This window comes from Passer domesticus, chromosome 9, assembly GCF_036417665.1.
Source record: "Passer domesticus isolate bPasDom1 chromosome 9, bPasDom1.hap1, whole genome shotgun sequence".
Classification (NCBI taxonomy): domain Eukaryota; kingdom Metazoa; phylum Chordata; class Aves; order Passeriformes; family Passeridae; genus Passer; species Passer domesticus.
Genome location: NC_087482.1, coordinates 24,771,008 through 24,782,983, shown reverse-complemented (window position 1 = coordinate 24,782,983; position 11,976 = coordinate 24,771,008). Strand labels below are relative to the sequence as shown.

The following is an 11,976-nucleotide window of genomic DNA, read 5'->3' as shown; positions in this document are numbered from 1 at the left end:
GGGGCTCCTCTGGCACCTGTTCCGTCCTTTCGGGCGCTGAGCGGTGCCCGTCCCGCGGGGCTGTCTGTGCCCGGCCCCAAAAGAGGCAGGGCCAAGGCTGTGGCCCCTGGGCTGGCGGTGCCGCCTGCCCGGCGCTCAGCACCGCCCGTGCCGTGCCGATGCAGCGTGACCCGGCGGGGCAGCTCCGCCTTGGCGCCTCGCCACCGCCATCCCGGCACGGCGGCTGGCCCTGGGCCGCGGCAGCCCCGAGCCGCATGGGCCCGGGAGGGACTGCCGGAGCTCCCCGTCCCCTGCGTGCCTCAGCAGACACTCCAGCCCCACTGCGTGCAGCAGGAGGGACACAAAGCACCTGCACGCTTACGAGAGTCCACAGCCCTTTCTACATGTGAAATGAGACCCCAGAACCCCGACATGTGCCTCAGGAGAGATCCCAGCACCCTGCACACCTTGGGAGAGATCCCAAACCCTCTGCATGCCTCACACAGGATTCCAAATCCCTTGCATGACTTGAAGTGGACCCCAGTGTCCTCCATGACTCAGAGGAAACCTAAAATATCCCTGGGTGTGCCGCAAGGGACCCCAGCCCCTCGTGCACCTTAGGGGGACTCCAAAGCCCCCACGTGCCTTACAGGGAAGTCCAGGCCAGCTACGCCGAGTGTTTTGACCTGGAAATCAAGCCTGGTTGCACCTGGGTTGTTGTGTCTCTGGGGCTGCTCACCAGCCCTGTTGAACCCCAAGGCCACACAGCCCTTCCCTTCCCTTCCCTTCCCTTCCCTTCCCTTCCCTTCCCTTCCCTTCCCTTCCCTTCCCTTCCCTTCCCTTCCCTTCCCTTCCCTTCCCTTCCCTTCCCTTCCCTTCCCTTCCCTTCCCTTCCCTTCCCTTCCCTTCCCTTCCCTTCCCTTCCCTTCCCTTCCCTTCCCTTCCCTTCCCTTCCCTTCCCTTCCCTTCCCTTCCCTTCCCTTCCTTCTGGCCCTGGCTGAGAGCAGCAGACCCTGTGCAGCACCCTGCATTGGTGATGGCCCATCAATTAGGTCCTATCAAGTGTGTGTTAATTAGGGAGGAGCTTTGTTTTGCCTGCTGACATTGCTGGTCAGGCTGTGTCCCTGGAGATACTCTTGATGGCTTCCCTCTTTTCCTGGGCATGGCACTGGAGGAGGTGTGGGCCCAGATGATCCCACGGAAGGAAATGTCCCTCAGCCCAGGGACGCTCAGCATGGGCTGCCCCATCCCCTCGGGGCCCCACCGCTGGTCACAGTGAAGCCATCTGCAGAATAAATAGACTCCACTGTCGCCCTGGTTTTTAATGTTCTTCTAAGCCTTCTGATGTTTACATTCTTGTAGCAAACTTTCCCAAACACTTTATGTAAATAACTTATTGTTTTGCATTCTTTTCTGCAGAGGAGAAATTTGATGGACTGTTGGTTTGTCCAGTGTCATTGGAGAGGTGGCACTTTCACCCTCCAATCCACTCTCACTTTTGGAAATCTGTAAATGTTGGAGTCAGAAATTCAACTGCCTTCTTTTTTACCTTGGAGAGATGCGTGTCTGCGTTGTTTTATTTCATGTCCTATAGCGGCACTCCACAACCTGATGTAGTTGTGAAGTGGGTATGCGTGTCAGGGCCTGGCACAAGCGAGATGGCTCTCGTGAAAACTTGTGCCCCGAGCCCTGGACTGAGCCACATCTTTGTTCACAAACATGTTCCATATGCAATACCTTACACAATCTCGCCATGCACATTCAACCCCTGGCCCCGCCTGTCCTCCCCTCACATGGCGATTAGATCCACGGCCTTCTGGGCACGCGTTGTTTCCTGTGGTGGTCACACTGGGGTCTTTGGTGGTCTCTGAGGTCGAAGGCTGTGGTCTTCCTCATGACTGAACTTTTGAACTTTTCTCCTTTGTGCATGCACTGTGGTCCCCTGGTGCTTATCTGAGTAGGTCTGTTGGTTTGGATCAGCTTGGAGACAGAGGAGCTCCTTAGTCTAGGCTACCTGCATTCCCTGGTCTTCTCCTGGTGTTATGAGTAAAACAGTTATCTGTAGCTATGATATTTTATTAAAAATCCTTTCCTGGGATTTTTCCCCTCATGAGGAGCTGAGGGCCTCAGGAAAGAAATGGAAACAATAACTGTCTGCTGCTGTGGAATGCAACAGGTGCATCTTCCATTGGTCCATGTGGATTGTTTTCACTTGGTGACCAATCACAGCCAACTGTGTTGAGCCTGTGAGCGGCCCAAAACCTCCATTTCAACAGCAGCCCCGGCCTGGCTTCTGCCTGCCCACACCGTGGGCATCCACAGCTCCTCCTGGGCATGGAGCTCAGTCAGTGCTGGTGCTGGGTGGGCTTTGCTGCTGCTGCCACCTGGACACTGATGTATTCTAATGCCATCCTCAAGAGCTACTGAAACCAGGAGGGGCATTGTTTCTTCCTCATCTCCTGTTAATGGGCCCATCAATGTCTTGCCACATGACTCAGAGATAACTCCCTCCCAGAGCCATTTCTGTTTCATGGCTAATCAAGGACCCACAGCATGAGGCAGAATGATATCAGCCCACTGTGAGATGCTCTGCCCATGGGGGAGGAGCTAAGCATCCCCAGCTGGATATAATCTGGGTTTTGGGACACAACAAGCAGTCTTTCCACTGGATTCCCAGAGGAACCGCCGCCCTTACCCACTGCTTTTCCAGAGGATGAGAGCTACCAGATTGTTTCTACAGGATCACCACTTCCACAAGGCCATTTCAGCTGGACTGCTACCACCACCCTAACTAGCAGGGTGTCAGCAGGCTGTATTCTGAGCCTGTCAGTGGTTTTTCTTTTGTATTATTGCATGTATTTTGGGTTTTTTTTCCCTTTTCCTAATAAATTGTATTTCTAACTTGGAGTCTCTCACTGGTTTTGCTTTCAAACCACAACACAGATCCTTCTCTTTATTTCAACAGAGGAATGGGCCATTGCCTACTCTGCAAGCGGGGGGGGGGGGGAGGGTGGGGTGTCACCTTCAGTGCTGCTTAGAGGGCAAGGCCAGGGGGCTCAGGGGCAGAGGAAGGGATGTGTTGGTCTCAGGAGGGGCTGGAAGGTGCTGGGCTGGTCCTGGGGTCTCTAGAGGAACTCGAGTTGGCTGGGATGGGACAGATGGAGAGAAAAAAGGGATGAAGGCAGCTTGGGGAGGCCCATGGGGAGAGCAGGTGGCAGTGGGATCTACGGGGCAATAAGAGGCTTCCTCGTAGACGGTTGTTCTGGGGTCCTCTTCACAGAAGACTTGAGAGGGCTGTCCAGGCCGTTCCTGCTGCTGGAGGAGCTGCTCACGCTGTCTGGTGTGAGGTGCAGCCACCGTCTTCCAACTCCTGTCCCGAGGTGCTCCTGTGCAGAGAGGAGGTGGCTGAGGCCCCAGCTGCCAGTGGCACACAGGGACCCTCGTGCACAGCAGGGCCCAGAGCTGGCAAGGCTCCCCAGCACGGCTGGAGCTGCTGGCACAGCTGGGCCCAGCTGGACAGCTGCCCCTCAAGGCCCCGGCCAGCAGGGCACGGCTCTGGGCAGGGTCCCTGGCCAGGAGCAGGCCCCAGAGCGCCTCTGCCTTTCAAGGGCAACCTCGGCCCTGCTCTTTCTCCTCCCCACCTGCCTCTGCCTCTGCCCCGTGCCCCTGGAGCTGCTCTTGGCCAGGCAGCCTCAGTGGGAGCCAGCACTGGCTGCAGCCCCAGCGGGGCCCCCAGGACAAGGCCCAGCAATTGAGAGGCCAGTGGAAGCACTGGGCAGCAGCAGAAGCCTCAGCAGAGTTATTTGGACAATCATGGACTGGCCACAACTCCACTGCAGTCTCAATAGGAATGTTCCCTGTCCACGTTAGACTTTCAAAAGAAGCTGTTGGAGGGGGAGAGCAACAAAACACTCACTGTTTTCTGTTCCAGGAATACCCGATTCCAAAGCAGCACAACATGAAAACAAGCTCCAAACAAAGCACGCCGGCCAGTAACCCTAGCCAGCAGCCTGTTCCCTGACAGAAATCCCTTCCAAGGCCATCCTGGGCATTGGGAACAGGTCTTGTGGTGCCGGCTGCATCTGTGGGAGCGATGGGGAGCGTGAGCCCGTGCTGTGCTGCACTGCTGAGCTGGCAGCATGGTGAATACGGGCAGGACGTTCTCTGTTTCCCCCAGAGCTGGGGCCTGCAGGCACCTTGCCGGCCCTTGGCACAGGCTGTGCCAGCCAACAAAGCCCAGCAGGCCGGGAGGAGAGCCCGGGGGCAGCGCAGCTGCTTGGGCAGTGGCTGCTGCCAGGGACACGGGCCAAAGCCATCCCTGAGCAGCCACTGCCACCCCTGGCCCTCCCTGCCCCGTGACAGCTCCCCCAGCCCCAGGGGACAGGCTCAGGCCCTGTCAGGACCCAGCGCAGCCCCTGCCCAGTCGGGAGCCAGGGCTGGCTCTGGCCCTGGGCTGGCGGCAGGGCTCCCGCTCGGGGCTGCTCCTGTGCCTTGGGCCTCTGGGCACTCAGGGCCAGCTCCGCAGCAGCTGCAGCGCCAGGGATGTTGCTGCACCAGTCGCGTTTCCCTGGGGCTCTGAACCAGCTCCAGAGGCCTGGAAGCTGAGGCGCCTCCAGCTTTGGCTGCTGCCGGGCCGGGCAAGGGCAGGCCCTGGGGGAAGAGCTGCTGCCACACAGCCCCGGCCAGGGCTGAGCCTGGCACAGCAATTACCTGCTGTGCCTGTGCCCGTGTCTGGCATCGCCTTCCTTTCTGCTGCAGGGGCTGCCAATGAGCCACTGCTTCTCCCTGGGTGCTCCTCCTTCTGCACAGCCTTTTGGTCCATCACTTGAAAAAGGAAAAAAGGGACAACTGGATCAAATGGAAATATTCCCCACTGGGGATGTGTCATCTTCATGAGGCAATGCTTGTCAAAGTCACAGGTAAAGATCAGGAAAAATCCCAGGTAATTGGGGCTGGGCCAGTGCACTCCCTTGAGAAAACAGCTGCACCTCCTGATCTTCTCAGAGACTGGGAAATGGCAGGGGATCTCAGGCCCACAGTACAGTTGGGGCACCCTATCAGCTAATGCCAAATTCCATCCTGCAGAGGCTGGGCAGAAGCTGCAGCCAGGCCTGGTTGGGAAACAGCCCTGCAGGGCGTGAAAGCAGCAGCGGGGCAGCGAGGCTGCCATGGATCCCTTCCCACTGTGCCGGGCACGGCGTGTCCAGATGTGCAGCCAAAGCCCCTGGCTGCTGAGTCCCAGGGGAAGCATGAGGGAAATGCACCCACCTTGTCCTCCGGGTGCTTCCTTCTGTGTTTGTGTCAGGAATTCATCTGACTCATGAGACATTTTGGCTGCAGTATCTTGGGTCTTTCCTTTTGGAGGACCTTAAGAGAAAGTAGTTCCATTTCCCAGGAATGCATCCCACAAAATCAGGGCTCAGCCTGTGGGGTCAGCAGGGACACACTACTCACCCCTGCCATGGGAGCTGGGTTGGGGCCAAGCATCCAGCCCTGGAGCTGGAGAAGTCCTCCCTGCAGACACACCTGTAACTCAACAGCCACAGAAGCTTCTGCCATCTCTGCTGATCTGCACGGGCACCACTGAGCCGCAGGAGTGGTGAGGGGATCGTGCAGGGCGCGGGCACACACGTGCATGGTTCTGTGCTGGCACCTGCAGCGCTGCCTCCCTGGCCCAGCTTTGGGCTCTGAGCTAGCAGCTCTCCCAGGGGAAAGGCCTTGACCTACCCTCAGCATCTCCCAGAGGCTCAGTCTTGGATGTGGGGCCTTCACCGGCAGGTTCAGCTGCAAAGAAAGGCAGGACAGAAGAGCTCCTGTGGCACTGCAGGAGATCCTCAGGCTGCCCACAAGGCTCAGCCCCGGGGCGCAGCCCTGGGCCCGGCCCCTTCCCTCTCTTCTCTTCTCTTCTCTGTGACTGCACAGAGCACACGGAAGGACACACTGGCATTGCACACGGGAGGAAGATTGAAAGCTAAATGCTCCTTCCTCCCAATGACAGCGATCCTGTGGGATCCCTCAGGGCTCCAGAAGGGAGCAGGGCAAGATTTTCAGAATACTTCAGCCCTTAAATAATGTTAAGGGAAATGGCTTATGAGTGAGCTCTTGTCACATTGACACTGATTATTCTGTCAAGAAAGGCACACGGAGGAATAGCCTCCAGCATCCTCCAGGAATTTCAAGCCATTTTCCAGCAGGGCTTCAAAAAAATCCAAGTCATGATTCCAGTCTAGAAGGGAGCAGAGATCAGAATGATCTCAGTGGCATTCTGGGATCCCCTTCTGCCACAGAGAACTGGGCACTGCCAGGGGGTCGGCTAAGGCCGTGGGAGCCAGATGCGAATTGACATGCCCATAGTTGCACAGGGGCCTGGGGAGCTCTGGGCTGGCTCCTGGTCACTCTCCACACTCTTTCCCTGCCCTCAGCAACATCCCTGGGAGGGGTGGCTGGAGTAGCCCAGGGCCCCGGGGCTCTCTCCCTCACACACAGAGGAAATCCTCCCTAAAGCACGGGGGAAAACTGCAGCAGGCAGTGACACAGGTATCCATCCCTCCCTCCCTCTGTCCCTCCTGCCCTCCTTCTGCGGCGACAGCTCCCAGATCCCAAGGGCAAACAGCCAGGCCCTCTCAGGACACACTGGAGCCTTGTTCTCCCCCTCTGTCCTTTCCCCACCGTGGGCACCCCGTGCAGTCACTGCCAGGTTTCAGGACATGTCTCCCACAGAGGGACCCCAGCAGGACTGCTCAGTACCTGAGTGCCCTGAGCCTGCTCGGGATAATTCCCCTGGGCTGTGCCGCTCTAGTCCAGGCTGTGCCCGCACTGCCAAGCAGCAGAGAGGGCAGCTCAAGCCTCAGCAGGGCTCAGGCCCAGCGCCACAGCAATTACCTCCTGTGCCTGTGCCTGGCATGGCCTCTCTTCCTGCAGCAGAGGCTGGCACGGAACCACTGCTTCCTCCGGGAAATGCTTCCTTCTGCACAGGCTCAAAATCCACTTCTGGAGAAAGGAAAAGGCACAGCTGGATCAGGTGGAGTTGTTTCCCATTGGGGAGGTGACATCCTCAGGAGGCAATAATTATCAAAAAAATTTATAAGGATCAGGAAAGGTCCACGGTCTTGGGTCTGGGCCAGAGCACTTCCTCCTCCAAATAGCTGTGTCTCCTGATCTGCTCAGAGACTGGGAAATGGCAGGAGATCTCAGGCCCATGGTGCAGTTTGGGCTGCCTGTCAGCTGATGCCAAATGCCTTCCTACAGAGGCTGGGCAGAAGCTGCAACCAGGCCAGGCTGGGAAACAGCCCTGCAGGGCGTGAAAGCAGCAGCGGGGTAGCGAGGCTGCCATGGATCCCTTCCTGCTGTGCCGGGCACGGTGTGTCCAGATGTGCTGCCAAAGCCCCCGGCTGCTGACTCCCAGGGGAAGCATGCGGGAAATCCCCCCACCTTGTCTTCTCTGCAGCATTTCCTTCAGCATTTGCCACATGAATTCAAATGGGTTCTGGAATTTCTTGTCTGCCATGCCTTTGGTCTCTTCTGGTGGAGGACCTTAAGAGAAAGTAGTTCCATTTCCCAGGAATGGATCCCACAAAAGCAGGGCTCAGCCTGTGGGGTCAGCAGGGACACACTACTCACCCCTGCCATAGGAGCTGGGCTTGGGTGCAGCATCCAAGGTAGGAGCTGGAGAAGTCCTCCCTGGAGACATATCTGTAACACAACAGCCACAGAAGCTTCTGTCACCTGGTTCCTGCCCGCTTGTCTACAATTCTTCCTTGGCGGCACGCTGAGAACATACCTGCAGGAGGCTCCAAGGGCTTCAAAACTTTCTTCATCCAAGCTGATGGAGAAGCCTTCCCAGCAACCTCATCTAGAACGGAGCACAGATGAGAACATTTTCCAGGGTGTGCTGGGAACCACTTCTGCCACAGGGAACTGTGCAGTGCCAGGGGGCCGGGTGAGGCCATGGGAGCCAGATGTGAATAGACATGGCCAAAGGTGCACAGGGGCCTGGGGAGCTCTGGGCTGGCTGCTGGCCACTCTCCACACTCTTTCCCTGCCCTCAGCAACATCCTTGGGAGGGGTGGCTGGAGCAGCACAGGGCCCTGTGGCTCTCTCTTCACATACAAAAGAAATCCTCCCTAAAGCCCAGGGGAAAACTTGAGCAGGCAGTGCCACAGCTATCCCTCCATCCCTCCCTCTGTCCCTCCTGCCCTCCTTCTGCGGCGACAGCTCCCAGATCCCAAGGGCAAACAGCCAGGCCCTCTCAGGACACACTGGAGCCTTGCTCTCCCCCTCTGTCCTTTCCCCACCGTGGGCACCCCGTGCAGTCACTGCCAGGTTTCAGGACATGTCTCCCATGGAGTGACCCCAGCAGGACTGCTCAGTACCCGAGTGCCCTGAGCCTGCTCGGGATAATTCCCCTGGGCTGTGCCGCTCTAGTCCAGGCTGTGCCCGCACTGCCAAGCAGCAGAGAGGGCAGCTCAAGCCTCAGCAGGGCTCAGGCCCAGAGGCACAGCAATTACCTCCTGTGCCTGTGCCTGGCATGGCCTCCCTTCCTGCAGCAGAGGCTGGCACAGAACCACTGCTTCCTCCTGGAAGTGCTTCCTTCTGCACAGGCTCTCCTTTCATTTCTGGAGAATGAAAAAGAGACAGCTGGATCAGATGGAAACATTCCTGACTGGCAATGGGGATGGGGACAATTTCAGGAGGCATCACTTGTGAAAGGAATGGATAAGGATCAGAAAACACCCAGGATTTTGGGACAACCCAAGGCTGCTTCCTTCCCCAAACAGCCCCAACATCTGATCTGCCTGGACACCAGGAAATTGCAGGGGATCTGAGGGTGGGCATGGACTGTGGTGCAATTGGGGCTGTCTGCCAGCTGATGCCAAATGCCTTCCTGCAGAGGCTGGGCAGAAGCTGCAGCCAGGCCAGGTTGGGAAACAGCCCTGCAGGGCGTGAAAGCAGCAGCGGGGCAGCGAGGCTGCCAGGAATCCCTTCCCGCTGTGCCGGGCACGGCGTGTCCAGATGTGCAGCCAAAGCCCCCGGCTGCTGAGACCCAGGGGCAGCATGAGGGAAATGCACCCACCTTGCCTTCTCTGCAGACATTCCTTCAGCATTTGCCACATGACTTCTAATGGGTCCTGGAATTTCTTGCCTGCCATGCCTTTGGTCTCTCCTGTCGTAGGACCTTAAGAGAAAGTAGTTCCATTTCCCAGGAATGGATCCCACAAAAGCAGAGCTCAGCTTGTGGGGTCAGCAGGGATACACTGCTCACCCCTGTGATGGGAGCTGGGCTTTTGTGCAGCATCCAAGGTAGGAGTTGGTGAGGTCGTCCCTGCAGACACATCTGTAACAAAACAGCCACAGAAGCTTCTGTCACCTGGTCCTGACCAGTCAGTCAAACATTACGCCTTGGTGGGACAGTGAGAACATACCTGCAGAATGCTCAGAGTGCTTCACAACTTCAGAGCGCCAGGCTAATGGAGAATCCTTCCCAGCATCCCAGTCTGGAAGCAAACCAAGATGAGAATTGTTTCCATTGTGTGCTAGGGCTGGCTCTGGCCCTGGGCTGGCGGCAGGGCTCCCGCTCGGGGCTGCTCCTGTGCCTTGGGCCTCTGGGCACTCAGGGCCAGCTCCGCAGCAGCTGCAGCGCCAGGGACGTTGCTGCACCAGTCGCGTTTCCCTGGGGCTCTGAACCAGCTCCAGAGGCCTGGAAGCCGAGGCGCCTCCAGCTTTGGCTGCTGCCAGGCCGGGCAAGGGCAGGCCCTGGGGGAAGAGCTGCTGCCACACAGCCCCGGCCGGGCCTGAGCCCGGCACAGCAATTACCTGCTGTGCCTGTGCCCGTGTCTGCCATCGCCTTCCTTCCTGCAACAGGGGCTCGCACCGAAGATGGAGTGCTTCCTTCAAGAAATGCCACCTTCCACTGAAGCACTATGTCCATCTCTTGACAAAGGAAGGGAGACAGCTGCATCAGATGGGGCTGTTTCCCACTTGGGCGGTGGCATCAGAGGTAATATTTGTGAAATTTATGGTGCAGGAAAATGGCCAGATTACAGTGGCATGATGAGAGCACTTCCAGCTCCAAACAGACACCCTTTTCCTAATCTGCAGGGCTGGATATAGTGGGGGATCTCAGGGTGTGTTACAGTTTGGGCTGCCTGTCAGCTGATGCCAAACGCCTTCCTACAGAGGCTGGGCAGAAGCTGCAGCCAGGCCAGGCTGGGAAACAGCCCTGCAGGGCGTGAAAGCAGCAGCGGGGCAGCGAGGCTGCCATGGATCCCTTCCCGCTGTGCCGGGCACGGCGTGTCCAGATGTGCAGCCAAAGCCCCCGGCTGCTGAGTCCCAGGGGAAGCATGAGGGAAATGCACCCACCTTCTCTTGTCTGCAGGGGTTCCTTAAGCTCTCGCCTCATGTGTTTGGATGGTTCCAGGGATATCTTATCTGTTGTATCTTGGATTTTCCCTGTTGGAGTACCTTAGAGAAAAATATTTCCATTTCCCTGGAATGGATCCCAGAAAAGCAAGGCTCAGCCTGTGGGGTCAGCAGGGACACACTACTCACTCCTGTGATGGGAGCTGGGCTTGAGTGCAACATCCAAGGTAGGAGCTGGAGAAGTCTTCCCTGTAGACACATCTGTAACACAACAGCCACAGAAGCTTCTGTCACCTGGTTCCTGCCCGCTTGTCTACAATTCTTCCTTGGTGGCACGCTGAGAACATACCTGCAGGAGGCTCCAAGGGCTTCAAAACTTTATTCATCCAAGCTGATGGAGAAGCCCTCCCAGACACCTCATCTAGAATGGAGCACAGATGAGAACATTTTCCAGGGTGTGCTGGGATCCCCTTCTGCCACAGAGAACTGGGCACTGCAAGGGGGTCGGCTAAGGCCGTGGGAGCCAGATGTGAATAGACATGGCCAAAGCTGCCCAGGGGCCTGGGGAGCTCTGGGCTGTCTCCTGATCACTCTCCACACTCTTTCCCTGCCCTCAGCAACATCCCAGGGAGAGGTGGCTGGAGCAGTGCAGGGCCCCGGGGTTCTCTCCCTCAGACACAGAGGAAATCCTCTCTAAAACCCCGGGGAAAACTGCAGCAGGCAGTGACACAGGTATCCATCCCTCCCTCCCTCTGTCCCTCCTGCCCTCCTTCTGCGGCGACAGCTCCCAGATCCCAAGGGCAAACAGCCAGGCCCTCTCAGGACACACTGGAGCCTTGCTCTCCCCCTCTGTCCTTTCCCCACCGTGGGCACCCCGTGCAGTCACTGCCAGGTTTCAGGACATGTCTCCCACAGAGGGACCCCAGCAGGACTGCTCAGTACCCAAGTGCCCTGAGCCTGCTCGGGATAATTCCCCTGGGCTGTGCCGCTCTAGTCCAGGCTGTGCCCGCACTGCCAAGCAGCAGAGAGGGCAGCTCAAGCCTCAGCAGGGCTCAGGCCCAGAGGCACAGCAATTACCTCCTGTGCCTGTGCCTGGCATGGCCTCCCTTCCTTCAGCAGAGGCTGGCACGGAACCACTGCTTCCTCCGGGAAATGCTTCCATCTGCACAGGCTCTCCTTTCATTTCTGGAGAATGAAAAAGAGACAGCTGGATCAGATGGAAACATTCCTCATTGGGAATGGGCCATGGATCCCATCCCGCTGTGCCGGGAACCATGCGTTCAGATGTGCAGCCAAAGCCCCCGGCTGCTGAATCCCAGGGGAAGCATGAAGCAAATGCACCCACCTTGTCCTCCCTGCAGCATTTTCTTCAGCACTTGCCTCGTCTGTTTGGATGGTTCCAGGGATATCTTCTCTGTTGTGTCTTGCATCTTCCTCTTTGGAGGAACTTAGAGAAAAATATTTCCATTTCCCAGGAATGCATCCCACAAAAGCAGGGCTCAACTTGTGGGGTCAGCAGGGACACACTACTCACCCCTGCCATGGGGGCTGGTCTTGTTGGCAATAACCACCAAAGGACGTATGAATCTCCTCCCTGCAGACACACCTGTAACTCAACAGCCACAGAAGCTTCTGCCA

The 11,976-nt window shown here is 57.6% G+C and overlaps 1 protein-coding gene across 1 annotated transcript; it reads right to left on the bottom strand.

Moving 5' to 3' along the window:
- Positions 1–2,986: 2,986 nt before the first annotated feature.
- Positions 2,987–9,471, bottom strand: LOC135307721 (uncharacterized). The gene is made up of 14 exons (XM_064432137.1): positions 9,402–9,471; positions 9,242–9,313; positions 9,053–9,154; positions 8,487–8,594; positions 7,760–7,831; positions 7,600–7,671; positions 7,411–7,512; positions 6,862–6,969; positions 5,707–5,763; positions 5,434–5,505; positions 5,248–5,346; positions 4,690–4,803; positions 3,896–4,061; positions 2,987–3,365 (listed from the first exon to the last, which is right to left on the bottom strand). Exons 3-14 carry the CDS (start codon positions 9,126–9,128, stop codon positions 3,308–3,310), a joined length of 1,104 nt encoding a protein of 367 aa, XP_064288207.1. The 5' UTR covers positions 9,129–9,154; positions 9,242–9,313; positions 9,402–9,471; the 3' UTR covers positions 2,987–3,307.
- Between the last annotated feature and the right edge of the window lie 2,505 nt (positions 9,472–11,976).

Excerpts from the sequence above, each read along its gene's own strand:
- LOC135307721 (XM_064432137.1), bottom strand. The coding sequence starts at position 9,128 with ATGGCAGGCAAGAAATTCCAGGACCCATTAGAAGTCATGTGGCAAATG. Across the intron at positions 7,832-8,486 it reads GCCAGGCACAGGCACAGGAG|ATGAGGTTGCTGGGAAGGCT; the intron begins GTAATTGCTGTG and ends GCTCCGTTCTAG. Across the intron at positions 3,366-3,895 it reads TATTCCTGGAACAGAAAACA|GAGCACCTCGGGACAGGAGT; the intron begins GTGAGTGTTTTG and ends CTCTCTGCACAG.